The sequence below is a fragment of the Ochotona curzoniae genome, unplaced genomic scaffold (genome assembly GCF_017591425.1).
Source record: "Ochotona curzoniae isolate NIBS_2020 unplaced genomic scaffold, NIBS_Ocur_1.0 scaffold_3208, whole genome shotgun sequence".
Lineage (NCBI taxonomy): Eukaryota > Metazoa > Chordata > Mammalia > Lagomorpha > Ochotonidae > Ochotona > Ochotona curzoniae.
In genome coordinates, this window is record NW_024467106.1 from 976,686 (window position 1) to 1,004,476 (window position 27,791).

A 27,791-nucleotide genomic window follows, 5' to 3' on the forward strand; every position below is an offset into this window, starting at 1 on the left:
GGGACCCACCGAGAGCTGGGAGGGGCTGGCCCACACCCCTCCCCAAACAAGGAGCAGGTGCAGTGGTCAGGGCCAGGCCTCTGCCCCACCTTCTCCCTGGGACCTCGCCCTGTGCGGCAGCCCCTGCCCCAGACAGAGCTCACCGCCCTGGGCTCCAGAACTTTCTGCCCAAGCCTCCTTGGGAGCCTCGGGGTGGCCCAGAAGCCCACTGACAGGGCCGCCAGCAGTGCCCTGCTTGCTGAGGGCGTGGCTGAGGGCACCTACGTCCACCATGGGCTGGGACCCACGCCACCCAGAGCTCAGCAGAGCTGTTTTCAACCCCCTGCCTGGCTCTGGGCTGTCCTCCTTGCCTCGAGCACATAGTACCTCTTGTCTGGCGGGCCTGGGCCTGGCTCCACTTATGGAGCCAGGGGGTGAGGGAGGGGCAACAGCCATGGCCAGCTCGACAGGTCCCACCATCCACTTCTTCCCTGACCAGGGGGAGCTGGGCAAGCAGGGCATGGCCATTCCAGACCACCGTCCACCCTTTGGAAGGGGAGCCTTGGCTCCAGACCCAGCGTATCGGCTCGGGACACCCTTCTGTGGCCTTGTGGGCAGCCGTCCAGTGAGTGGACAGAAGCATGGAGTCAGGGGTCCCTGCCTTGCCCCCCCGTGATAGCTCACACCATGGCTGGACACGGCTGGAGGGACTGTGCTGTACCGTGGGTGAGCAGTAGGCAGGGGGAGAGCCGTGTGCATGAGTGTGTGAGGGTCCCCGTGCGTCCAACGGCGTGTGCATGAGTGTGTGAGAGTCCCCGTGCGTCTGACGGCGTGTGTGTGAGCCATGGGCAGAGCAGCTCACCCTGTCTCAACCAGAGGCTGGTCAAGTTTTCCAGCATCAGGAGCTGCTCCCAGCTGGTGGCCTGGCGGGGGCAGAGGTGACATGGTCTGGGAGCTGCCCTTGCAGGGATGGCCAGGGTAAGGACGGTGGACGCTCCTCGGGGGCGCGGCATGGGGAAGGCGAGTCCAGCGAGGCAGACAGCTGCACGGGCAGCAGGCCAGCGCCGCCAGCTGACGAGGGGTCTCACTGAGCCCACGCCCTCGGGCACCATGCATCTTGGGCGCTGACCGTCACCACAGCCCGGGTGTGCCTGTCTTGTCAGCGCGGCCATGAATGGGGAACTGAGGGGACAGAGCTTGGGGGAGGCCCTGACGAGGGCTGAGTCAAATGCGGCTTGGCAGGAAGTCATGGTTTGTTTCCTGTGGCAGTGGCCTCTGCGGAGTCCGGCCTTGGAGCGCTCCAGGCGCCTGGCCGAGGGGTTCTGAGTGGTCTTCCTGCATCCACCCTGAGGGACAGTCCTACCCTGCTTGCGCCCTGCCCATCACCAGGGGTGTGGCCTGGTTCCTGCAGCCGGAATCCTGTGGAGGGCATGGCCATGCCAGGCAAGGCACCTGCCGGGGGTGGGACACCGGGGACACCCTGGCTCTCATGTGGGCTGTGCGTCCCCCCAGCAGGACGCCCAGGACTGGGGAGTGCGAGGCAAGGTGGACGTGTGTGTGGTCCGTAACTCCTCACACGGCCTCTTAAGTGCCCTCCCCGGCCCTCCTCTGCCCTCCCTGGCCCTCCCCGGCCCTCCCCTACCCTCCCCAGCCTGGCCCTCCCCGGCCCTGCCCTCCCCTGCCCTCCCCAGCCTGGCCCTCCCCGGCCCTGCCCTCCCCTGCCCTCCCCGGCCTTCCCCGGCCCTGCCCTCCCCGGCCCTCCCCAGCCTGGCCCTCCCCGGCCCTGCCCTCCCCGGCCCTCCCTGGCCCGGCCCCGTACTGAGTTGAGGGCTCAGCGCTGCTTGCTGAGATAGCTACAACCACACTGGCCTGCCAACGGGGCATCTGGACCCAGCTGCAGCGAGCAGGGCTGGGGGTGGCTCCTGCAGGGTCCGGAGGTCCCAAGCACTCCTGTCCACCTCCCCTGCGCCCTGGGGCACCTCTGTGATCCGGTGCCTCCTGGGACTTGGCCCGCCGGCCTTGGGCTGGGTCTCCCCAGGGGCCCATGTGTGGGGTCACAGCACACACAGCACACAAGTTCCTTTTTTTAATTTACTTAAAGAGCTTCAGAGAGAAAGGGGAGGCGGCAGAGAGAACTCACTGATTACTCCCCAGAGACAAAGCCCCAGCAGGCAGCAGGTGGCGGCCCCTGCCGCCCTCATGGCAGACCTGCCTGGAGCTCCAGCTCCCGGCTTGGCCCCGCCGGCCTCGGCAGCCACTCAGGGAGGGCACTGGCAGATGGACGCTTCTTCCTCTTTGCCTTCCAGATAGGAGGTTTGTTAGTCACCCAGAGCGCTGACGACGTCCAGTGCGGTCCCCTCAGCCAGGCCCCAGGGCTTGGCCATCACCGCGGAGCATGCCCTGTTCTGCCCCCCTCAACTGGGAAACCGCAGCTGGGCTCGCAGGTGAGGGAGGGTGCAAGCACCCAGGAACGGGGCCTGGCCTGTCTGCCACGGATGTGCCAAGCCCACGCCGGGCTCCCCTGCGCCTGCCCTCAGTCGGGCTCCTCCCAGCCGGATGAGGCCTGAGGCCCGGGCGGCTCTTCCGTTCCCACGTCCCATCTTGCCAGGATTCCTTCCGCTGCAGGAAATGTTCCTTGTGCTAAGTCACATCCGGGCCCCGGCCCAAGTGTCCGACGGGAGAGGATGCCAGAGGCCAGCTCGCGGCCAGGGCCCACCCCAGCTTCCTTGGGGCCCATCTGCAAGCTGGCACCTGCCAGGACTGGGCCATGTGGGCCTTGCCACCTGCGGGCCCAGCAGGCACAGAGGCCGCTCGTTGGGCTTGGCCGAGGGACGGGGTGTCGGGGAGTCCTCAGGATCCCAGCATCTCCATGCCAGGAGAGCCTTGGCCTCGCCCTGCCCGGGCAGCAGGGCCTCAGCGGCCTCCCACAGAGCACATGGCACCCTTGGGCACCCTGGCTTCCTGACGGCACTGGCTCTCAGTGCCCCCATCTAGGAGGCAAGGCTGTCTCATCGCTGGGACCCCTCCTAGGGGCCGCCCCGAGGGGCCAGGGCAGCCAGTGCCTGCAGTGAATCGTACAGGACGCTCCTGCTGAGCTGTGTGGACACAAGGTCTACCACCTCCTGGCTCCCCGTGCCGAGAAGGCTGGCAAGGGGGTACCTGGCAGGGGTCTGGCTGCTTGAGGGCCCAGACACAGGCAGGGAGTCCCACGTGTGTCTAGACCCGTCAAGCGGTGCCTTCACCCCCCTCTGACATGTGGCCCCCTCAAAGCCCTGAGCCCCTTCCCCAGACACCCCAACACTGCCCGAAACCCCCGGGAGGCCCTCACCAGCCCTAGACCCCAAGCCCAGGGCAGGATCTGGGGTCCTCCACTGGGTGCCAAGCATGTTGCCAGCTGCCAATTGCCTGGACAGAGTCCCGCCAGCCTCGCAGGCTGCTGAGGATGAAGTCAGGGGCGGTGCGGAGGGTCCTGGGGGACCCCCAGGGGCACTGCCTGCTTCCTTAGGCCAGCAGGACCCCAGCTGACCCGCCCCAGGGTCTCCTGGCACCCCCTGCCCAAAGGGCTCGAGGCTTAGTTCCGGCTCCTCCCTCGATGGGGAAGACAGGTGGGCGGCACAGGTGTCCTCCCCTGGGGGGCCCAGGGGGGCTGGCCAGCCCTGAGGAAGCACCCCATCCTCCAGGTAGGGGCCAGCAGCTTTCGCATGGCTGTCTGCCTGCAGCCCCGCCGGCAGGCCGGCGTCCCGGAGTGAGGAGGATGGGAGGTCAGCGCTGCCGTAGGACAACTGCTCATCCACGGGAGACAGAATCTCCGTGAGGATGTGGTCGGCCTGCAGGGCCCCAGCTTCCTGCGTGCTCCTCCCGCCTCCTGCCCTGCCGCAGGGACCCCCAGAAGGAGCGTGTGCGGTGGGAGGGACTTGGGGCGTGGCATGCTGGGGTCTCTCCTGCTGAGGGGCGGGCTCTGCTGAGGCGGAGGTCAGTGACAGCCTGGAGGAGGAAGTGTGTGAGGTGACCGCTGGGCAGGCCTCCCCCGTAGACGCCCTCTTGGTTTCCCCTGCCTTAGATCTAATGGCCAGGCCGTCGCAGGTTCTGGAATCTTCCTGCAGGGCCCCAGGGTCTGGGGAGGAGGTCTCTGCGTCTCGCAGGTGGCCGGGTCCTGGGCAAGGTTCCCAGCTGTGCTCGTCCCACACGTGACTGGAGGCCTCCGACAGCTCCGACCCGGATCCTGCAGAGGGGGCATCTGGGAGGGGCAGCGACCAGCTCCCGGAGAGGGGGCCGTGCTCAGGCTCCGAGCTGCCCACCGCTGCTGCCTCCACACACGAGTCCCCGCAGGGACCGGCCCACCAGGCTGCTCCCCCTGGGCCCTCAGGGGCAGCGGACAGAGGCAGGCCTGGGGCCTCCAAGGAGGGGCCGCCGCCACCCGTGTGGGGCCCGTGCTCGGCGCCCGCGCTGCACACAGAGGCCGCGCTGTCATCTGAGAGCTGCACCAGGACGGCCGTGGCTTTGCAGAATCCGGGCAGGGAGGGCGTGGCATGGCCACTGGTGGAGCTGGCCCAGGAGGTGCAGGTGGACCCTGGTGCTTCCCAAGGCTCTGAGGGGGTCCCAGGGGCGGACTCCGGGTTCAGGCACATGGGGGTTGTGGGCTGTGGCCAGGGGCTGTCCAGGCACTGAGCAGCAGGCACCTCCTGGGGGTGGACACGCACTGTGGGGAGAAGATGGGTTTGTGCCAGCAGGTCTCCAAACCAGGAGCGGGGTCAGCACCACAAGTCCCCCTCTTCCAATGCCACCCCCCCGGCACCTGGGAGTCCATAGTCCCCAACCTGGCCAGGGGTCCCCCAGTGCCTCACCTGGGGTGGCTCCCAGCTGGGGAAGGGGGGCACCAGGCTCCTCCAGCCTGGGGGCTTCTATCCTGAAAGCACACGGGGGGGGGGGCGTCTTCACGGGCGTCTGCCCCTCCCCAGCCCCTTCCAGGGCCCCTAGGCTCCAGGGGAGCGAGCTCCCGTCCTCTCCCACACCCAGCTGACCAGCCCAGCACAGAGCTGCCCAGACCCCCACTTGAGTGGATGAGGGAGGCCCAGCTTGGGGGCAGGGTCCTATGCTGCCCCCCAGCCTGTCCCCGGGGGACATCTGTGCTTCCGGAAGTGGATCGTGCTGAGGAAGGCGTGGGGTCTGTGCACCCTGGGCCTGGGCAGGGGTGGACACGGCAGCTGGAGGGCGGGTGCTGCCCACTGGCTCTCCGCACCTCTGTGGCCCCGACTGCCGGCTCTCTGGGGCCTGGGGCTCCTCCGGACCCTCTCTGCTGGTGCGGCCTTCAGCCACCTGCTGGGAGATGTAGAAGGCCAGGCCGGGCAGCAAGGACCCCAAGGTCCCAGGAACCCCCCCGAGAGGACTGAAGCTAACCCCGGACAGGAGGCCCCACCTGCCTGGGCAGACGGGAGCTGGAGGAGCTCTGAGGCCTCTCTGCCGCCAGACATCCCCAGGGCCCCAGTGAGGCACCCCAACTCACGCAGGGACCCTCTCCATGAAGGCAGAGCCAGTGCTGGTCCAGGAAGCTCTTCATGCAGCTGCCCGTCCAGGCACCAGGCTCCTCAGCCAAACATGGACTAGGCTTGCTCCGAGGGTCTCCTGCAGGGCAGAGGGCCCGTCAGCACCCACGGGAGCAGACGCAGGGGTGGGGAAGGGGCTTCCAGGCTCACTGAGGATCCAGGAAGTTTCTGCAATTCCAGATTCATGGAACACGCCGTTGCGTCGGTCAGCACCAGGACATTATCCAGATGTTGGACAGAAAAGATTTTTTTTAATTTTATAGAGACAGGCCCGGTGTGGTGGCCTAGAAGCTCTAGTCCTCACCTTGAACGCACCAGTATCCCATATGGGCCAGTTCTAATCTCGGTGGCCCCACTTCCCATCCAGCTCCCTGCCTGTGGCCTGGGAAAGCAGTCGAGGACGGCCCAGGCCTTGGCTCCTGCACCCATGTGTGAGACTCAGAAGGAGCTCCTGGCTCCTGACTTCAGATCAGCGCAGTATCGGCCGTTGCAGCCACTTGGGGAGTGAACCATCAGATGGAAAATCTTCCTCTCTGTCTCTCCTTCTCTTTGTATATCTGTTTTTCCAATAAAAATTAATAAATCTTTAAGAACATTTTATAGAGACCAGGGCAGAGTTAGGGTGCAGTGAGTAGTCACTGCCTTTGATGCCAGCACCCCCCATAGGCACCAGTTCAAGTCCCGGGGGGACGTGGGCGGACGTGGGGGGCCTCTACCTCCCGCTCCAGCGGACGCATGCACCAAACAGCCCACTGCAGTTACCGCCCCACCACCTGCCGTGGCTGTGGCAAGGCCAGACCAGCCGGTGCTGTGGCCCAAAGACACGGGCTGGCCGCTTCAGCGCCCGGGAGGCCGTGTCAGGGTGTAAGCGCTGCGGAGACAGACACACAGGTGTCCGCCTGTGGCCACACCCTCAGGCAGGGAGGGTGCTGGGCCCCTCGGATGGTGCAGTGGCACGCTACCCGGGTCGCCAGCTGAGAGCCACTGGCGCTGGGCACGGAGGGGCCAGGGTGCCCGCACCAGCTCCATGACTATGTCACCCGCCCGGCCTCTGGGCTTCGGTGGGAGTGCTGTGCGGACCTCGGCAGGCTGAGGACCACACACGTGTCCTTGGGGACGGGGAGGGAGGACTGGGCTGGGCTCCTGCCCCTTGGTGCCCACAGAAGCCTGACCAACAGCCAGTGAGTCTGTCTGACTCCTGGGGGGACCTTGGACTTCTCCCACCCCCAGGTGTCAGGGGGGCCCTCCCTGCCCAGCAGCTCTGTCCCGGACAGCCCCTTCAGGGGACCAGCGGTGGCTCCTGAGCTCAGCACCCGGGGCTGGGGCGAGCTCTGTGCGGGCACCCTGGCTCGGCTCAGCGGCTGGCTGACGCCCGGGGGCGCCTGCAGCTGGAGGTGGGAGGTGCCTCACCCACCCACCTGCCAACCAGGGACTGGCCCTGAGCAAGGCTCCCAGGCCACATGGAAGATTCCAGAAAGGAAAGAACACATGTAGCAACGTTATTCAACACTGACTGCCAAGACCTTAAAATCTGAGATGCAAAACCGGGCTAAAATCAAAGCAGCGAGGATATTTAATTTGCCCACCACACCCCTGGGAAAGCGAGCTGGCCCGCAGGAAGGGGTCCCAGGACAGGGCAGGCGGCCACCGGTGGTCCCCCAGGGACCTACCTGGGGGCTGAGCCGGGCAGGGGCTCCCCAGTGGGGCCTGTGTGAAAAGGCAACAGAGTCAGCAGGTGCTGCCAGGGCCGGGGACGGACGCCCCGGGCACAGCTGCTGCTTTCCAAGCACCGTAAGGCAGGCAGGGAAAGGGGCTGGGCCTCTGGGGGAGGGTGCGTACAGCGAAGACCAGGCCCAGTGGCTGGTGCTGCTGGAGGCCCAGAAGGCTCAGGTGGAGAGTAGCAGGCAGAGCCCTAGGGTCACTGGCCTCTAGCAGGCCATGGGGAGCCCCCAGACCTGCAGGGCAAGCAGAGGTGGGACTCTGAGAAGCTTCTAGGCAGCTGCCCATCCTCCTGCACCCAGACCCCGCTCTCTGGAGCCCCAATGGGCCCACCTGCACGTCCCACCGTAGGTGCTGTTGTCCTGGAAACCCTGAGGGACGCCCTAGGTGACAAGCCCAGCTCAGGGTGACAGCACCAGGCCTCCAGGAAGCGCTCTCCCAACCCGTCCCCTGCCCAGAGGCTCCTGGCCTCCAGAGTCCAGCCAGCCCGGAGCCTGGGCACTACAGGCTCCCATGCCCCATTCCTCTGCCAGGTGAGATGGCCTCTCAGCACTCCAGCTGGACGGGCCTGGCCCTGGGTCAAGGCCTACACCTGGGGGCCCTGCTGGGCAGACCCGCGTGGACTCACACACGGGGCCGGAAAGGTCCAGGGCGCCTCCCCAGCCCCGGCTGGCAGAACAACGCACAGATCTGTCTGGCCCCCACCTAGTTTCTCAGTGTCCACCAAGGGCGTGCCCATCCCACCCAGCCTGGCCAAGGTGGCTGTCCCATACCGTACCTTGGTCAACATGGCAGTCACTCTCGGCTGGCAGCCCGCTGCCCTCAGCCCCATCCTCTCCCCACTCTGGCCCTGGGGGCTGCAGGGGGCTGACGGCATCGGAAGCCATTGTGGGGGTTGTCAGGGTCTGCTCTGCTGTGGGGCTGTGAAGAAGGGCAGAGTGAGGGGGCGCCCACCCGTCACGCCTGCCTAGGGTGCCAGCCCATCCCTGGGAAAGCTGCAGCCGCGTGGTACAAGCAGCCAGCCCACACCACAGTGCCCTTGTCCCCCATCTGTCAGAGCTGCCCCCAGAGCTGGCCCGAGACAGGGCTGGAGGAGACCCACACTGGGGCCATGGCTGGGGTGGTGGCCTTCAGGATAGCCGCCACACCGCCTGGCCTGGGGGGTCCTGACCTGCCACTGTGGGAGTGACCCCCCCCTTGCAGGAGGATGGCAGCCCAGGTCACTGCTGTGGGCAAACTGCCCAGGGGCTGGCCACAGCCAGGACCCCCAATTTGGCCAAGAGCCCTGAGGGATAGACTGATATTGGGGGCCCTTTCCTGCTGCTGGGGTCCTGCCCGGCATTGGGAGGTACAGGGCTGCTGGCCCAGGGGCACAGAGCCCATCAGACTCCTACCAGGCCAGCACTGGCATGGTATGGCTCTGCCCCTCGCTCATCCATGACTCACGCTGCACAGGGCTCCTCAGCCCCTTTTGCTGTAAACCACAGGGTCAAGTGACCACGTGGCCAGGGTGCCAGAGGCCACAGCAGCTACCAGAGTCAGGGAGGCGTCCCAGTGTCCCCTCACACTGCAGAGCTGGCCTCAGGAGCAGGTGCCCCCAGCACCCTCCATGGCAGGCCTGGGCAGCCGAGGACGACTCACGCAGGCACATGGGCGCTGTCGGGACTCCTCCAGGGGCGGGGTCCAGCGCCCTGGCTGTGCAGCTCCCGCCACAGGCAGGCCGTGGACCGCTGCACGGCCAGGATGTCCTTCTGGTGCCGCAGCAGCAGCGTCCGGTCGCGGTGCATGGACAAATGGATGTCTCGCAGCTGACGGATCTCCTTCTGCACAGGGAACCGGACCCATCGGGCGTGCGGGGCCTCTGCCCTCGCCCCGACTCAGCCTCCCCCGGTCCCTGCGACGCCCAAGGCACACCCAGCACCCACATCCCTGGGGAGCCATGCGGTGTGAGGGCCACAGTTGGCACCCACGGGGCCGCCTCGCTGGGCCCACTGGAGCCCCATGTGTGCACGTACGTGTCCTCACTCAGGACAGGGCCAACCCACCCACACCCTGCCGACCACCCTCCCCGGGCAGTCTCCTGCTTGGCAAATGGAGGCACAGAGCCTGGCCTAGAGCTGGGGGTGTCCACGGTGGCCCTGGGGTTGGGGAGGCGGGGCACGAGGGCTGTAGGGCCAGGGCCTGTGCCCATGCCTGGGGCAGCTAGCGGCGCCCCATTCCTGCTGGCCTATACCTTCCCCTTCTCCAGGTTGCTGAGGGCTTGTTGCTGCCTCTCGGCCAGGGCGGCCCACGCGGCCTTGTCTCCTTCGCACCCCAAGTACCTGGCAGGGGCCAGGGAGGAAGGTGAGGAGGAGGCCGGCTCTGGTCCACCTGCCACACCCTCCCTCAGGGCCGCCCCGGGGAGAAGGAAGCAGCCTGTGCAGGGGGCTCGTAGGGGGCTCCATTGCCCAGCGGACCCCAGCAACTAGCAGCTAAACAAAGGCGGTGGCAGGGCGGCTTGTCATGGCAATCAACGCTTCCTGGGCCACCTGGCAGGCTTGTCTACAGGGCGCGACACCTGTCACTGCTGGTTGCATCAGCCTGGGCTGGGCAGGGGCGTGGCCGTCCGGCGGGGGCGTGGCCGCCGCGGCGGGGCGGGGGCGTGGCCATCAGGCGGGGCGGGCTCGAGCCGCCGTGCGCATGCGCTCACCCCCGCTGGTGTTGCAGCCACGCCAGCTCGGCGCGCGTTCTCTCCTCCAGCGCCATCTCGCGCAGGCGCAGCAGGGCGGCCTGGTGCTGCGCGCGCAGCTTCTCCTCACGCAGGCTCTGTTCTAACATCTGGAAGGTGAAGCGGCCGAAGGTTCTGGAAGCTCTGGGCTCGGCTCCGCCGGGCCCCGTCAGCCTGCGCTGGAGAGGAGCGAGCCGACGGCCGCGTCACCGCGAGCACAGCCTCGCCCGAGGGCGGCGGCTGGCTCCCGGCCCCCGGCCCGGGGAAGGAGGCCACCAGTGTCCACCCGGGTCCTCCGGAGTCGCCCCGGCCTGGCTGACCCCCGCGACCCCCGAGACCCCCGCTGCCGGAGCCCGGCCCGCGTACCTGGGGGCCGGGGTCGTCCAGAGGAGACGGCTGGCAGGGGGCCGCGGCCGGCCTCCGGGCGCCTGGGGACAGAGCAGGGGTGGGTCGGGGAGGGTGCCCAGCCAGCCCGAGTTGTCACAGGCCGTGGGGACCCGGGCGCGGGTCGGGGGAGCCCGAGGATCCTGAGGACTGGGTGGGAGGTGGGAGGTGGCACCGGAGTGAGACGCGTCCTGGGGGCCTCGATCCGGGACACGGGGACACAAGAGGCCCGCCCTGAAGGACGCGGGCGGGTATCGCGGGGACCCTGCCCAGCCAGCTGTGTGTGAGGAGATGCCAGTGGGGGCTGCACTGCAGCCATGCCCTGGAGACCAGGAAGAAGCAGGCTGCAGACCCAGCCCCGCCGTGGCCCAGGGTCGGGGCGTGCAGGGGTCCCAAGGGACTGCGGGCGCCCCGGGAGGGACGTGGAGGGCGCAGAGCCTGGTACACTGCCCAGCTGCCACGGCAGGTCCCAACACACGCTAGAAACCAGACCCCCCCGCCAGCCGACACTGCAGGCTCCACAGAGCCCAAGGAAGGAAGGCTGCTCCTTCACCTTCAGGACCTGTGTGGGCACAGGTTCCCCTCCTGGCTGCTCCACTTCCCATCAGCCTGCCTGCTCATGGCCTGGAAAGGCAGCAGAGGAGGGCCGAGTGCCTGGGCCCCTGCACCCGCGTGGGTGACCCGCTTCAGCCTGGCCCAGCCCTGGCCATCATGCCAGGCTCCCGGCTTCAGCCTGGCCCAGCCTTGGCCATCATGCCAGGCTCCTGGCTTCAGCCTGGCCCAGCCCTGGCCATCATGCCAGGCTCCTGGCTTCAGCCTGGCCCAGCCTTGGCCATCATTCCAGGCTCCCGGCTTCAGCCTGGCCCAGCCCTGGCCAGCGTGCCCATCTGGGCCATGAACCAGTGGTTGGAAGGTCTCCGTCTTTCATTTCTCTGTAACTATCCCTTCCTTTCAAATAAACTGGTATATATAAATTGAGAACTTTTCAAAAATTGAGAGGTAGAAAAAAACAGAAGGAAAAAGCCAGGAGAGCCAGGACGAGCCAACGCAGAGCCCAGGGGAAGGGGGCACAGTGCCACGGTGGTCAGTGGGACTTTGAGGGAAAAAAGGCAGCTTGAGGCGGGATCCCACCCACGAGAAACCCCTGGAATACAGAGACGGGTGAGCTGGGGCGCGAGGGGGCTGGGAGCTGACCCCTACCGCGGTGCATGGTGGGGGTGGTCGGGGAGCTGGGACTGCTGGCACCACCCTGGCCCAGCTGCCAGGAGAGCGCTGTAGTTCATGTTGGTTACTGAGTGTACCCAGGACACAAGACAAGGGGGTCTGGGAGATCCGAGTGGCAGGTCAGCCGTGTCGGCTGCACTGGTGGGGGCTGCAGCTCCGGGTCCCAGCACCACCGTGGTCACGCATGTGCAGGCCACAACCAGGGCACAGCCCAGCGTCCCCGAGAGCTCCCACGCAGGCAGAGGGGCTGCAGCCCAACACTGCTTCCCCCAGCAGTAGGGGCTCGTGTCGGCTCTCACCTGCTGGAGACGCAGTGCCCAGGGCCGGCTCGACTTCGCTCCTCGCTGGGAGTGGGCATGACCTGGGGGGGAAGGACTGACACTCAGCTCCATGGCACCTCCCGGCACCCCTCCTGCCCCAGACCCCCACTGGGCCTCACTGGGGTCGAGATCTCGGCAGCCCTGCTGGGTCCCCGCAGGTGTGCGGCTGCTCCGGCTGCCCAGGCACCTCTGGCCCAGCCCGTCTGTCCACCGCCAGCTGTGAGCAGAGAGGCGGCGTGCTGCAGAGGCCAGACCTCACGGTCCACGCGTGGGGGCGGGCAGCAGCCCGTTCCCTGCTTCCCAGAGAGGCCTGGGCGCCCCAGGAGTGGGAGCAGAGGCAGGAGGGAGAGCCTGTCCCTGCTGCGCTGGAGTCCTGGGCTCCAGGGAAACGGGGTGACCGGAGGGGACAGGCTGGATTGGGGCACAGGCCATGAGGAGGGGGACTGCAAGGGGCAGGGAGAGGTGTGGGACAATGGGTGGACTGTGGACCAGGCCACGGGCTGTGAGTGGGCTGTGGGCGGGCGGCAGGGTCCCAGCCACGGGCTGTGGATGAGCTGTGGGCGGGCCGGGAGCCAGGCGCCCAGGGTGGCCACTGACCTGCAGCTGGCGTTTGAAGCGCAGCGTGTCCAGCGCGGCCTCTGTGGCCCACAGCTCCTGCTCCGCCCGCTGCTGCAGAAGGGCCAGCGCCTCTGCCTTCTGCTGCTGCTTCACCTAGGGAAGGGAGTGCCTCAGCCGGAGGGCAGGGAGTCCCCTAAGTGCCAGGCACCCACTCCTCCCTCCTCTCGCCAGGGCCACCCTGATTGTTAACGCACAATGTGGTCGCTCTTCCCGTCAGCATGGGGGGCCCCAAACTGCACCTCGCTCACCCCTGGGGGGCTGCAGGTGCCAGGGCAGGGCGGGGGCGGGGTGGTTCACCTTCAGGGACTCGAGGAAGCAGGCTGACTTGAGCTGCATGTTGACCAGGTGCCCGCCCTGCAGGTCCTGGAGATGCAACCCTGAGGGCTCCGGGTCACCTGCGGGCCACGGAGAGGGGCAGCTGAGGGCAGCTGAGGGCCTGGAAGGGAACTGAGGCACAGGGCGGCCTGGCGGCCCGACACGGGCCAGAGCTGCACTGGCTGACCATGGCAGGCAGAGCCGGTAGCCACTGCAGCCCCTTGGGGTCACGGCAGCAGCCGGGCTCATCCCCAGCCCCATGGGGTCACCCGGGCTTGTCCCCAGCCCCTTGGGATCACCCAGGCTTGTCCCCAGCCCCTTGGGGTCACCCAGGCTTGTCCCCAGCCCCTTGGGATCACCCAGGCTTGTCCCCAGCCCCTTGGGGTCACCCAGGCTTGTCCCCAGCCCCTTGGGATCACAGCAGCAGCTGGGCTCGTCCCCAGCCCCAATGGAGACCTGCTTTGCCTTCCAGGCAGAGTCCCTTAGGGGCAGGAGACCCTGCTCCCCAAGACCACTGCAGGTGCTATAGCTGAGCAGGCGGACATTCCATGGGCCTGGGGCCCAGGCTCTCCCGGAAGTCCTGGCATGGCCCAGTGCAGTCAGTCAGAGCACTGTCCCCCCAGAATATGAAGCCCCCAATGGCATGGGGGCCCCCCGCCAACAAGGAGGCTGCTCTGTAGAGGCCCCCAGGGCAGGGGCTGGCCCCACAGCCAGCAGAGGCGACCCTCGGAGGCAGGAGGCCCCCTCCCTCTCTCCCTTATGTGACTTGCGGCTGGCCCCTTTGGTCATCGCTGCTTCGGGCGCGCAGGGGCCCTGGCCAGAACCCTGCTCTGACCCTGCGGGTACCTGCCCTCCTGGGCACAGTGCTCGGCTACCCATGGTGGAACAGAGGCACGGCCAAGAGCCAAACTCTCACAAAGCAAGAGCAAAGCCTTTCCAAGGACGCCCCGGGCCCTCGAGGAGCCCCTGGCCTCGGAGTGGCCATCTCGGAAGGGCGGATACCAGCAGGCGTGCGTCAAAGCCGGAGGAATTCTCACTGGGTTCTCCCTGCAGCCCTTGCGGGGGGCTCCATCAGAAGAGCTGCACCCTGAGCCCCAGCTCCTGCAGGCGTGGCAGCCCTGGCATGTCTCATGAGATGTGAACCCAGACCCAGTGGCTGGCAGGACCAGCCAGCGGGCAGAGGGACCAGCCAGCGGGTGGAGGGCACCTGGGCAAACAGCCACCAAGGAGGCCAGGATCCGGCCTCGTGCAGTGCAGCGCATGGAGACGACCCTGAGTGATGGACAGCACGCATGCTCCCTGCCCTGGGCCTCCCACAGGAGACACCACCGGACACCTGCCGCCACGCCCATGCTGGGCCTTCACTGCCCGCACCTGCTGTCCATGCCTGAGCTGGGTGCACCACACCTCCGCATCACACTTGGACAGTGTGTCAGGGCTCTGCACGGCAGGGGCCAGAGCACAGAACCTTCCATCATCACACAGGGCTCACAGGGACCCCTCGGGAGCAGTGCTGCTGGAGTCTGGAAGGTTCCACAGGCAGCACTGCCTGCACTGGTAAGGCTGTCCCCAGGGTGGGGCTTCCAGAGCCTTGGAAGCACTGAGGGAGGAGGACGTGGCCTCGTCCGGGGCTGACCCTTGGCCCGGGCACGCTTGCCAGGGAGGAGGCCTGGGCTGTAGACAGGCACCCCGCCCGGGGCTGACAGTCCCTGCACTGACATGGGCGTAGGCAGACCGACCTTCCGGGGGCAGCAAGCAACCGCCTCCACCCTCACCCTGCAGCGAGTGCTGTGGGTTTGTCCTAGAGGGGCAGGGGTTTGGTTACCCCCTTCTCCAGCACCCCCTTGCCCTGGGGCCTGCACATGCACACAGCACAGCCCTAGCCCACTGCCAGGAGGCAGCCCAGAACCTGTGGTGTCCTTGGCGGGACCCCCAGTGCTTCTGGCGTGCTTGGGGGTGACCAGCAGAGGGCCCTCCAGACTCTTCCAGGCACTGGCTCTTGGTCCGGGGGCACAAGGATGTCTCAGGTGGCTGCCGCAGGGCAGCGTCCTGGGCCACTGCATGGGGTCCCACAGGGCAGCCCCCAGACACCACCCTGATCCAGCCCGTCAGGTCACCGAGGGCAGCACAGAGCAGGCAGCAGGCCCCCAGAAGCCTAAAACACTTTAATACAGAAGCGTGCGGTTGCTCTTCCTGGCGGGCTGCACCGAGCACTAGGCAGTGGAGAGGGTCCCCGGCGGGTGCCCCTGGCCGCCTGACCAGCCAGCCCAGGGCCTGGCTGCGGGTTTGCCCTTACCACAGCTCCAGCTGCTCCAGGGTGCTCCCAAGCCCGCTACTGTGGTGGCTGCTGGCGGCTCCTCCAGCCACAGCGGCTCGCAGGTGCGGTCCAGGGCAGCTGGCAGAGAGCTGGGAGACAGAAAGGCAGGGTAGGCGGCGGTGCTCCGGCACCCGGGGCCAACGGCCAAGCTGGTACCCGGTGCTGCCCCCAGGGTGGGGGTGGCCTGCTGTGCCTCCCCCCACACCCCCACTCGGACCCAGGACCTGCAGCAGCCCAGCAGGAGGAGTGTGGGCAATAAGCTTGCAGGGCCTGCACTGGGCTTCGGGCTGCGAGCCACGTCCCCATGGCCAGCGTGGTCACCCTGGGCACCCGCAGGCTGTTGGGGGACCGCTTGCCAAGCCCCGTGGGGAACAGTTGGGCAGGATAGCCCTGGGAAGCCACCCATACCAGGGAGCCGTCAGTTAGTCCCAGCCCCTGCCCAGGGACGACTCCCGGGGGGAAGGGTCCTCACTGCCCGGCACCCAACAGCACCTGTCCACTGACCCCCAGCACCAGGTGGGGCCAGCTGGGCACTAAGCCGTGAGGGCTGGTGAATGTGTCTCACCCACAGAACTCGTCCCCCAAGGGGAAGAACAGAAGAGTGCTTTTGCAGGCCCCCAGTGTAAGTGCAGGCAGTCCAGCTCTGAGCACCCACACCCCAGCTGCCCGCTGCCCCCTGCCCCCTGTATCACACCCCTTGGCCCCCCAGCTGCCCCCTGCACCACACCCCTTGGCCCCCCAGCTGCCCGCTGCCCCCTGCACCACACCCTTGGTGCCCCAGCTGCCCGCTGCCCCCTGCACCACACCCCTTGGCCCCCCAGCCAGGCACTTGCAGACTGCCAGAGCCCATTCCTCTCACTGCCTGCTTGCCCCAGCTCAGGGCATAGCTGAGTTCCTGCCACTCTGCCCATCTTCCTAGCAAATCCAGGGTCCTCAGCCATGCAGGGCACCTGCCGGCCAGCAGGACTGGACCACTGGGAGCTGCTGGCCCTGGGGCTCCAGGCGTGCAGGAAGTGAGGGGGGAGCTGAGCTATGTCTGCCTCACATTGCCCTCGGGGCCGGCTGTCCTTCCTGGGGCGCAGCAGCCCAGGGTCCCCTTGGAAGACTAAGCATACCCCCTGCCCCTGTGTCCACTACAGCACTCCTGCCCTTGGCCTCACAGTGGCTGGGGCGAGTGCTGAGACCACGAGGGGCAGCAAGATGTGGGGAGCCTGGGAGAATGTTCCAGGAAACGGGCAGCCCTGGGGCCAAGATGGACAACCGTGGGTGGACAGCCCTGAGGTACACAGTGCTGGCCGTGGGCTGGGCCCTCCTGTGGCTGTGGGGCAGGAATCCAGCACAGGGGCCTTGGGCTAGGGCCAACCTCCTGCCAGGTTCTCACCCTCTGCCCGCTGGCCATGCTGCCCCCTACTGGCCACAGCCATCAGCAGCACCACTCCGGGAGGCGCATCATCAAGTGGACAGATCAAGTGGAAGGGAGCAGCTCCTGGGCACTGGAAGCCCCAGGCCAAAGGGTCAAGCCGATTGGAGAGACACAGAGGAGGGCCTGGGACAGGGCAGCATGCGGGCAGCAGAGCGACTTCCCCGGGCTGGAGCAGCCTCCACCTGCCCTTGGTTCCGCGGGGGCAGCACCACCCCCCTTGGCCTTGGGTGGACCAGACTAGGGGGCAGCCCGGCTCACCTGCCTACCAAGGTGCGGAGGGCCTGGAAGGATGCTGCATGCCGCTGCAGCCGCCTCTGCAGCTCCCAGGGCCTCCCGTCCACGCCTGCGGGGACCGTGCTGGCTTCAGTGCACACACCGGGAGTGGGCAGCAGGGAGAAGGGGTGAGGTGGGGAGCAGGGGACCAGAGGTACGGCAAAGGGGCCCCACCAGGCTGACCCCGGGTGCCCAGGCCTTGCCTGCCCTAGCTTCTTTACCTCTGGCTTTTGAAGGGACAGACAGGAAGCGGGGTGCTGTGGCTGCCCGGCCCCTGCCCTACCTGGGGACCTGCTCTCGAAGGGGGATCCGGGGCTCAGGCTACATGGCTCCCAGCAGGGGTTCCAGAGCAGCATCTCTGCATCCGGGAAGGGCCCGGCCTGCACGTCCACCCCTCGGCCGCCATTGGACGCGATGGCTCCGGGGCCGGCAGTAGCGGCGGGCGCAGGCTCGGGGCCCGAGGGCGGCAGGTCCCAGGGCGGCGCCTCAAGGTGGTGCAGCTTCGTGCTCAGGATGTCCACACGCTGCCTCAACACGTCCGCCATGGTCTCGAGCGCACGCAGCCGCTCCAGCTTGTGGGTCCAGTGCCGTGGGCTGGCCGTGCCCAGGCGCTCGGCCTCCTGCGGGTCCAGGTACACGCACAGCCCGCGGGGCAGGTCCTGGAGCCTCAGGGCGCCCAGTGAGGCTGAGTGAAGGAGAGGTGCCGCGTCCCGCAGGCGCCCCGGCTGCAAGGCCTCAGTGCGACCCCAGGGTCTGTTCAAACACAGGCAGAAGCTGCGGAGACAGAGGCGGGAGGCTCGTCCTGTTTTGACAGGCGAGCACAGGTGTCGAGCTGGGGGCGCACAGCACCCCGAGTCGGACCTGTTTTGTCATGCGGATGGCTGGATAGCAAGCGTCTCCAGAGCCACGCCTGGGGTTTCAGCATCGGAATGTGGGGGTGGGGATGTGCCTCCAGGGATTAGGGCCTGGACGTGCAGGGCTGTCCACAGCAAACAAGGACAGGCCTTAGAACAGGTGCAGGCACAACTTGGTCATGAGGGACAGCCCCACACAACTGCCCTTGGAGGGACGCCCTGCCCGCACGCCTTCCCTGACCGGGACACCCCGCCCGCTCACCTGCCTGCCCTGATCAGGGACGCCCCGCCCGCCTGCCCTGATGGGGACGCCCCGCTCGCCTGCCCTGATGGGGACACCCCGCCCGCTCGCCTGCCCTGATAGGGACACCCCGCCCCGCTCGCCTGCCCTGATGGGACGCCCCGCCCGCCTGCCCTGATGGGTGCCTTGAGGACACTGCATTCGATAGAGAACAAGACTGTGAGCTCTATCGGGGTCTTGAACCCCATTTCCCTCCGCGGCAGTGTGCAGAAGGGCACATGTGACAGCGTGGGCAGGGGGGTCAGGCAGCCTGGGCAGGGCCTGGGGGTGTCTTTGGGGAGGGAAAGCGTTTGGAACAGGCGACCCTGGGACACAGTGGGGTCACCCTGAGCAATTCTGACCTGTGCGCCAGAGGCAGCTCACGTCTGATGGGACAGTCACCACCACAGGGGCATAGGGGCAGCGCTCGTCCCCTCCCCTCCCCCACCCCCACCCAGAAGTGCAGCTCCCCTCAAACAAGGTACCCACCTGCCCGGGGCCTCCTGGTCACCCCGTACCACGCCAGATGTCACCTTACTCCACTCCTGCACTGGGGACCCCAGGCTCTCAGGGGCGTCCACACCCTAATGCAGAACGGCATATAGTCAGAGCCGCTCCCATAGCCCGTCCCTCAAGGACAGGGAGGGGGTGACCGGAAGCCCTGCCCCTGCAGGCCCCCTGCGCCTGGCCCTCCCTGTCCCTGCGGGTCTCCCTCAGGAGCAACACCACGGATAAGCACTTGCCCGCTTCCTGGGGGGCAGCCCAGCACATACCCCGCTCTGTGCGGTGCTGGGAACGAAGGTGACAATGCCGGGAGTGGTCTGGGAGACCAAGGGGATGGCCTTGCCCAGCACGGCCTCCTCCTGCTGGCGGTACACCTCCTGCAGCCGCTGGCTGCGCAGCTCCAGGGCCCGGGCGGCCGAGGCCTTCGCCTGCAGCGCTCGTTGCCGTATGATGTCACGCAGGGACTCGGAGCTGTGCAGCCGGCCCAGCGGCTCCTGGAGCCGGGGACAGGGTGCTGCGGGCCTGGCGCTGGGAGCGGGGACGGCCCTCGTGGGCCCTGGCCAGGCCTGCTTGGCTCCTGAGGGCGGGCGCCCAGTGCTTCTGTCCTTGCAGGTGGTGCCAGCCCTGAGCACGGACGAGCTGCTCCAAGGCCGCAGGGGGGCTGCGCGTGGCCTCTCCGGGGGGCTCCACGGCGTCCCCCAGGCCTCACTGGCCGCCCTGGCCTGCGGCAGGCAGGTGCTCCACGGCCGCTGGAAGGAGGGGCTCCTGGGCGGCTCCCGGCTCAGCCTGGACTGCCACGTGGCTGACGGGCTGCAGGGCAGTCGGCAGTGGATGCCCCCAGCACAGCCAGGGGAGGAGTGGCGTCGCTCCAGTGGGGCCCAGGGACACTTGCGGGCAGCGTCCTGTGCTGCTGGGGTGCTGCCTGGGCCCTGAGGCCTCATCCCGGCGGATGCCTCAGGCTTCAGCTTGGTCTTCGGCTTCTGTCCCTCGCGGGGCCCCCTGGCCAGGTCCAGCCCAGCCTGGATCTGCTGCCGGAGGTCTTGCAGGGTCTCCATGGCCGTGTGGATCATGGTGGGCTGGTCGCAGGACACCTGGCTAGGCGCCGGCTCAGACACCTGCCGGTGGCTGTGGGCAGGGACGGCACGGGGCACCCGGGTGCTGGAGGAGCTTGCAGTGGTGGCCTTCTTACTGTCCTCTGCAGAGATAGGCACGCAGGGGGTGCTGCAGCCCCAGAAGGGAGTGGCACGGAGCAGCTGGCTGTGTGCTGGCTGGGGACATTCCTGGGGGCAGAGGCCCTTTCCTGGCTATGCTAGGGCTGTGGCACAGTAGACTAAGCCACTGCATGCCTGGCCAACATCCCATGTGGGCACCAGTTGGAGTCTCGACTGCTCCTGGGAAAGCATGAGTGCGGCCCAGGTGCTTGGGCTCCTGCGCCCACGAGGGAGACCTGGACGGAGCTCGTGGCCCTCGGATTTGTCCAGCCCAGCCCTGGCCATTGCAGCCATTTGGGGAGTGGACCAACAAATGCAATCTCTCCCCCTCCTCCTAAAACTATCCGTGTCACTTTTCCAAACCACGTGAATGAATGATTTCCAAAAAACTGCCTCCTCCCTGGGGCCCCTTGGCTGATGGCTTGGAGGGGGTCTAACACAGTATCACTGCCGCCCGGGCCATGCCCACCCACGGGTGCCACAGCAGGGTGGCAGCTCCAGGGCCCCTCCTGGTCCCTCCTGGGTGTCTTACTCTGCAGCCTCCTGGGAGGGGGTCCCAGCAGCGACCGGGCAGCGGCTTGTCCTCTTCTCCAGGCATACACACCCACTGCCTCGGGGTCTGAGAGAGCGAACAGGTGCACACACAGCCGCACCCCAACACCCTCCCCGGGGAACGGGGCGCACACACAGCCCACACACACCCCACACACACAGCCCACACACACACCCCACACACACAGCCAGCACACACAGCCTGCACACACAGCCAGCACACAGCCTGCACACACAGGCCACGCCCCAACACCCCCCCGGGGCACGGGGCGCACACACAGCCAGCACACACAGCCAGCACACACAGCCTGCACACACAGGCCACACCCCAACACCCTCCCCGGGGCACGGGGCGCACACACAGCCCACACACACAGCCCACACACACAGCCAGCACACACAGCCTGACACCCATTCACACGCTCATACTCCCATACAACTAATTATCCCACACACTCACGCTCCCACACACTGACACACTCACGCTCCCACACACACTGACACACTCACGCTCCCACACACTGACACACTCACTCTCCCACACACTGACACACTCACTCTCCCACACACTGACACACTCACGCTCCCACACACTGACACACTCACGCTCCCACACACTGACACACTCACTCTCCCACACACACACACACTCACGCTCCCACACACTGACACACTCACGCTCCCACACACTGACACACTCACTCTCCCACACACTGACACACTCACGCTCCCACACACTGACACACTCACGCTCCCACACACTGACACACTCACTCTCCCACACACACACACACTCACGCTCCCACACACTGACACACTCACGCTCCCACACACTGACACACTCACTCTCCCACACACTGACACACTCACGCTCCCACACACTGACACACTCACGCTCCCACACACACTGACACACTCACTCTCCCACACACACTGACACACTCACTCTCCCACACACTGACACACTCACGCTCCCACACACTGACACACTCACGCTCCCACACACACACACACTCACGCTCCCACACACTGACACACTCACGCTCCCACACACTGACACACTCACTCTCCCACACACTGACACACTCACGCTCCCACACACACTGACACACTCACTCTCCCACACACACTGACACACTCACGCTCCCACACACTGACACACTCCCACTCCCACACACTGACACACTCACTCTCCCACACACTGACACACTCACTCTCCCACACACTGACACACTCACGCTCCCACACACTGACACACTCCCACTCCCACACACTGACACACTCACTCTCCCACACACTGACACACTCACGCTCCCACAACGCTCACGAGCCATTTGGCTCAGAATAGGGTCCAGAGTCTGTGGGCTCAGGGCAGCACCCACGGTTGGCACTGGGAGAGGCCTGGGGGGCTGGCAAGGGGTCCGTTGGCTTCTCCTTCTAGCCTGGCCCCGCAGCTGCTCCACAGCCCCCAAGCCCCTGCCGATGACCGGGTCTTGTGGGACCCACTCTGCCTCCCATAGAGCTGCTTAATGGTGATTAATTTTTTTCCGAGGGGACTTTTAATCTGTGGAAATGGACCAAGTCCCCAAGCGGCCTGTCAGCAGCTGGGGGCCGACCTCCTCCACAAGAAATGCAAAGTGAGGTGACATCAGCTGCGACTGAACATGGATGTCCGCTCTCACCCCGGCCCCCATGCATGCAGATTTCACCACTATGGTGATTTAATTTTTTGTTAACTACAGCAAATTCCAAGTCTATCCAATTCCCAGGTCCAGCGGTTCTGACCTCTGAACCCACTCATCTCTGCTTAGCTCAGCTGTGGCCGCATCCCGGACAGAAATGAATGGTCACCCCCAGTGGGGCGACATGGTGGCCCCATGATGGATGGGCCCGGCGGCACGCCCTCTGACCCCGGATCTGGCACAAGGCAGGTCATTTTTCAAACTGGCCAAAAAAACAGAACAGACCCCAAAGCTGGGGGTGATAACGCCACCTGCCGGCCACAACCACCTGGGTTTTCTACTGCCCGCCTCGCCAGAGGGCGCTGGGCCAAGCGGGCATTGCAGGGCAGCCAGTCTCCGGAGGCAGGTGTTCGGGGGTGCTGGGCGGGACAGAGCACACAGCTGGCCCAGGAGCACTGGCAGGGCAAGAGCAGACTTAGGACCGACCTGGCCACCACACTGACCGGTCAGGAGCCACATGTGGCCCCTAGGGCACTGGGGCTAAAGAGCCTTCTGCACTAAGCCCCATGGCCCTGAGGACCGGTGCCCTGCCCTGCAGCATCTGCACCCAGCTGGCGGGCACCCACAAGTTCTGAAAGCCACTCCTGGGCTAGGGCTTGGAGGGGACCCAGCCCCTCCCCACTGCGCCCGTTGGAGCTCTCAGCTGACAGCCCCCGAGTGCCCACTCATGTCCCACAGCCGTCAGTGGGCGCTGTTCCTGCTGCCCAGGAACCCCAGCAAGGGGGTCACCAGCTCCCCCGGGGCTGGGACTCTGATGGGTCAATTGACCACACTTGGTCTTGGGGCTGCCATTCCCCAAGGTCAAGGGCGGGGGCTGTGTCTGTGAGGGGCCTAGCAGCTGCCTGTGGCCCAGAAACCAGAGCCGCGTGCCTGTGGAGGCTCGGGGCGGGCCGGGGCACAGAGGCCTGGGCGGGCGGTGGCAGGGAGGTGGGGGTCTGGGGCCCGGGCCTAGCTCGCCTTACCTCGGCCTTTAGCTGCCTTGCCAGGGGCAGGCAGCCTGGGAGCTGGGTCAGTCCTGCATGAGCAGCTCCGGGCACGCTTGCATTTTTCCCTTGGACCTGTAGGGAGAAATGAGGGGCGCGCTGGGGGGCAAAGCCAGTCCCCAGGTGCCCACCTCACCTGCTGACCCTGGGACCCCTGGCCCTGGACGTCACCATGTGTGGCCGAGCTCAGGAGCCCAGGACGCAGGTGGCTGGCCTGTGTATTCTGCGATGGTCTCTGGGGATTGGGCACAAATCCTTGCCCCAGGAGCACCTGCTGGGCATCAGGCTTCCGCCCAGCCCAGCTCAGTGCACTCAGGGCTGTGTGCCACCAACTATGACCTGGGGGCCAGGACCCCAGCGAGCCGGGCACATAGCTGACCACACTGCTAGGGTCAGATGGGTCCAAAGAGCTTGGGATCCGATGCTGGGGCAGGGGCAGATGGGTGAGGTGGGGGCCGGCCTGGGCAGGCAAAGTGGGACCCCAGGCCCCCACTCTGCCGCTCGGCATCCACCTGCAAGGGGCGCCGGGCAGTGGCAGGCCACTCACCTGAAGGCACTGAGGGCTGTGAGGCCCTGGAGAGCTCACGCACCCGGCCCAAGGTGGCTGGGCCGTGGGTCCTGTGCTCCGCCGTGCTCTGCCCGTTGCGGCCTACGGCAGCGATAGGATGGAGCAAGGCCCCGAGCCTGCTCCAAGGGGCCCCAAGCAGTATGTCAAGGGGTTCTTGGGTTGCCTCCCAGCTGGGGCCCCGTCTGCCCATGGGTAAGGGGAACCCATGAGCCTCCTGTGCCCTGAGAACCCACAGACCTCATGCAGCCGCCTGTCTGCCCTCCACGCCTCTGCAAAGTAGGGGCCAACCTGTCCCATCACCTTCCCAGCTCGGGGCTCTCTGCTGTACCCTGTCCCGGAAGCCCCAGGGCCCGTGCCAGCCAGACCACCTCTGCTTCCGCCTACCACCCACCCTCCCATGCGTGCCGCCACTGACCTGGCTGTGTGGGGGCCGGAAGGCCACAGGCCACCCTGCAGGTCTTCCTGCGGAGGGCCTGCGCAGAGGTGCTGGACAGGGCCGAGGTGCCCAGCGAGGCACAACTCCCCTGCCACTGGGCCTGTGCCCGGATCCGATCCCTCAGCTGCTCCAGCCGGGGGTCGCTCCTCCTGGGCTGCCGCTGTGGGCCCAGCACCTGTGGGGGTCTCTCCTTCCAGGTCCCACAGGGAGGAGGGCAGGCCTCGTGGCCCCCCGAGGAGCCCGAGAGACGGCCGGATGACACGGAGCTGTCCCCGTCCCTGGCGTCGGCTCCTGAGGCCCACATGGGCAGGCTGCAACCCAAGCTGCCTGGGCAGCCCGGCTTCCCCTCCAGGTGCTCAGACCAGGCCAGGTGGGGCTCCACCTGCTGGGAGGGCCTGGGCCTCCTCGGGACCACAAGGTTGTTCTCGGTCACGGGTGGGCACAGTCCATCTTCCCTTGGGAGGAAGCAGCCAGTCAGGGACTCCTAGTGCCCAGCTCAGGACACTGGGTGGGGCGCAAATTCTCACCCCACTAGTGCCCAGGACTGCCCTCTCCCCATGCCCACACTTGTCCAGGCGTCCCCAAGGCTACCTGGCTGTGGAGGTGGATGCCAGCCCCAGGGCCCCGCGGGGAAAGAGGTACCAGCCGTGAGCAGTGCCGGAGCAAGGCTGCGGCATTTTCTGCAGGCAGATGGGCAGCATGCCCACCCCTGAGGTTGGTGCAGCTGCAGGGCTGAGGCACCGGGCCCTGGTCATGCCCCTACCTGGCCATCGCTCACATGGCCACCCCCAGGTCTATAGCGCGTCTTCCAGCCCTGCTCAGGACACGCTGGCCCCGCCCGGTTGGCACCCCGGCCTGAGGGGGCGCCCCATAGGACAGTCATTGACACCAGCCAGCACCATGGGCTGCGGGCCCTGGGCGGGCAGCGCCCCTGAACTGCCCCCAGTGGGCGGAGAGAATCCCATGACAGCATAATAACCCCATGTCACTCAGGGACACAGCTCCCCAGGCCGGCCCTCTCTGCGGGCTCTGGCACAGGCTGGGGCCAGGCGCCCCAGACCCCAGAGCGCATGGTTGGCGGCTGACCCCAGCCTGGTGCTGCAGAGAACACACTCAGGCCCCGGGCTTGGGTCCCTGCAGTGCTGTGTGCTATCCACTGCTGGGCACGGCCGTGGGCCCTGCGGGTGCCCAGGGAGGGCATGCGGCAGTGAGCTTCCTGAATCTAGGCTTTGGGGGGAAGTGAGGGCCCCCTTCAGGAGGGTCTGCCCAAAGTCATGGTGTCTGACAGCTGCCCGAGCCCATGCGAGGTCCAAGGATCCCCGGGAGAGCTCACAGACGCCTGGTCAGCACTGGCCACAGCCTCTGGTATCCATAGTGGAGCAGCCAGGAGCCCAGAGGGGCAGCAGGGCCATTCTGCGATGTGGAGTGCCACTGCAGCGACCGCATAGTCCCCAGCCCTCGGGAGCCACCCTAGCCCCGGTCGGAGCCCTGACCACCCTTGGGTCTGCACTGGGCCACCTTGTGTGCGGGCGTGGAGTCCGGTCCCTGCCCCTCACCACACGGCAGCTGTCCTGGGGACCGTCAGGGTGGAGGCAGGGCCTCTGGGACCTTCTGGAAGGTGCTGCAGGAGGGTGGGCCTCCTCTGTAGTGGACACTGCTCAGACACCATGGCCGACGGGACAGTCCTCGACAGCTGGACAGCCCGAGGGCAGCTCGGCCTGGGTGCCCGGGAGCCCGCCCCGCAGCCCGCCCCGCAGCCCGCCCCGCAGCCTCTGGGAGGATGGTTCCCAATGTCCCCTTTACATTCAGCTACTCCCACCTGGAACCTGGGACCCCTCAGGCCGGGGAGCCCTTCCTGGCCCACACTGAGAGCACCCAAGGACAGCCCAGCGCCCGACAGCGTTCACCTGCCCAGGCCCAGTGCCACTGTGTCTGAGGGGCAGCCCACCTGGCAGTGCCCACCAGCATTCCTGACCCTGGAGCTGGGAAAGGCCCCCTGCAGAGCTGTGATTCTTGGCAGGGAGGGGCTGGCGTTCCCCGCCACCCCGGGCACCAGGCAGTGTCGCTGGAGCAGCCTCCTCTGGCCCCTGCTTGGAGGGGGCAAGACACCCTGCCCCATGCTTGGCAGTTCTGTGAGGCTGAGGGTGCAGGGCATGCGAGCAGGGGCGGTCTGGGTGTCCCCGGACCTCACGCTGCCTGTCAGCCTGGGCTTCCACCACCGCATGCCTGCGCCCAGCCCACTAGGTCCTGCCCACAGCATGCCTGTTGTCACACTCACAGCACACGCCTGTGTCACGCTCACAGCACACGCCTGTGTCACGTTCACAGTCACAGCACACACCTGTGTCATGCTCACAGTCACAGCACACGCCTGTGTGTCATGCTCACAGTCACAGCACACGCCTGTGTCACGTTCACAGTCACAGCACATGCCTGTGTCATGCTCACAGCACATGCCTGTGTCACGCTCACAGCACATGCCTGTGTCACGCTCACAGCACACGCCTGTGTCACGCTCACAGTCACAGCACACACCTGTGTCACGCTCACAGTACACGCCTGTTGTCACAGTCACAGCACACGCCTGTGTCACGCTCACAGCACACGCCTGTGTCACACTCACAGTCACAGCAAACGCCTGTGTGTCACGCTCACAGCACACACAGCACTTTTCACATGCAGTCACAGCACACACTTACGTGTCACAGCTACACACAGCATGCACTCTCAGATGTGGCTTGGTCTGGGTGCCTATGGTCACAGCCCAGCCCAGGGGCCTCCCGGGCCAGGTGATCACAGTGGCATCTGTGCGGGGCGGGAGGCTGGGAAAGCCATTAAAGACACCACTGGGACGCCAGATGGAAAGGGGTGGGAAGGGGAGCGGGCCGAGGGGGTCACGTGACAAATGGCTCTCCCTCGGAGGGGACAGCTGGGAAATGAGGCCACACCCTCTGACCCCCATCCTGCACAGTGACCCAGAAGGACAGCAGGGCCAGCGGGGCCCCACCTCACAGCGTGCCCCACGCCCAGGCCCATCTCCTGCTCCAAGGCAGTCAGGGCATCCACAGGCCATGGCAGCCACGCCCAGGGCTCCCAGTCTGCGGCTGTGTTACCCCGGCGACGAGGCCACACTCGGTGGGTCAGCTGGGTGCTTGGCCCGCAGTCACTAGCCGCAAGGAGGTCCTTCCTCTCCGGGAGCCTCAGGACCAGGAGTGCCCCCTGCCAGGGGCCTGGAGCCCAGTGTAGCCCCTTCCCAATCCTGCCTGGGGACCCGGGGAAGCCCCTGTTTACGCCCAACTTACAGATAGGGGAGACCAGGAAGCCCAGAGCAGCGGGCAAGGGGCCAGGGAGCACGCCCAGCAGAAGGGGCCCGGCTTCAGCCCCACCCTGGCCCGCAGAGCTCTTCAGCAGTGACCCAGGTACTCACCTGCGTCTTGTCCACCCAGGGCAGCACCGGGCAGGAGCTCCAGGCTGGCTCGTGTCTCTGCAGGTAGAGGGAGGCAGCTGCGCCTCAGCTGGTTACCGGAGGAACCCAGAGGCGCCTCCCTGGGGGTGGGGTGGAGGAAGGGGGGCCCTTACAGCCCTGGCTCAGCAGGGGACTCTGTGTGCACACCTGGTGGGGCAGGGAGGCTGCCTGCCAGTGCCCCACCCCGGCCTAGGAGGGGCAGGAGGCATTTGTGGCCTCCAGGGGAGGCGGGGCAGGCGGGGTGGGGCGAGAGTTGCAGCAGGTGCAAAGGCCCGCCCATCTACCACTCCCAGAACAGCCTCTCAGCCTAGCTGTGCCACACTGCAGACCCCAACACCCCAAACCAGGGCAGGGAAGTTGTGGGGTCCTGCTG

The 27,791-nt window shown here is 66.7% G+C and overlaps 1 protein-coding gene across 1 annotated transcript; it reads right to left on the bottom strand.

Moving 5' to 3' along the window:
- Nucleotides 1-2,512: 2,512 nt before the first annotated feature.
- Nucleotides 2,513-24,271, bottom strand: CCDC187 (coiled-coil domain containing 187). The gene is made up of 23 exons (XM_041004626.1): nt 23,932-24,271; nt 23,496-23,597; nt 22,928-23,023; nt 20,204-20,290; nt 18,730-19,655; nt 18,446-18,540; nt 17,106-17,596; nt 16,808-16,892; nt 15,106-15,215; nt 12,792-12,889; nt 12,474-12,581; nt 11,533-11,590; nt 10,159-10,376; nt 9,931-10,127; nt 9,475-9,562; nt 8,883-9,064; nt 8,020-8,162; nt 7,265-7,477; nt 5,483-5,601; nt 5,219-5,295; nt 4,824-4,885; nt 3,506-4,678; nt 2,513-2,598 (listed from the first exon to the last, which is right to left on the bottom strand). The coding sequence occupies exons 1-23, from the start codon at nt 24,254-24,256 to the stop codon at nt 2,513-2,515; spliced, it is 5,139 nt and encodes a 1,712-aa protein (XP_040860560.1). The 5' UTR covers nt 24,257-24,271.
- Nucleotides 24,272-27,791: the final 3,520 nt, after the last annotated feature.

Bases quoted from the DNA above. Each gene is read 5' to 3' on its own strand.
- CCDC187 (XM_041004626.1), bottom strand. From the start codon at position 24,256: ATGTGGGCCTCAGGAGCCGACGCCAGGGACGGGGACAGCTCCGTGTCA. The intron at 23,598-23,931 runs GTCAGTGGCGGC...TCGCTGCCGTAG, and splicing joins TCCGGCCCCCACACAGCCAG to GCCGCAACGGGCAGAGCACG. The intron at 5,296-5,482 runs GTGAGTTGGGGT...ATCTCCCAGCAG, and splicing joins TTCATGGAGAGGGTCCCTGC to GTGGCTGAAGGCCGCACCAG.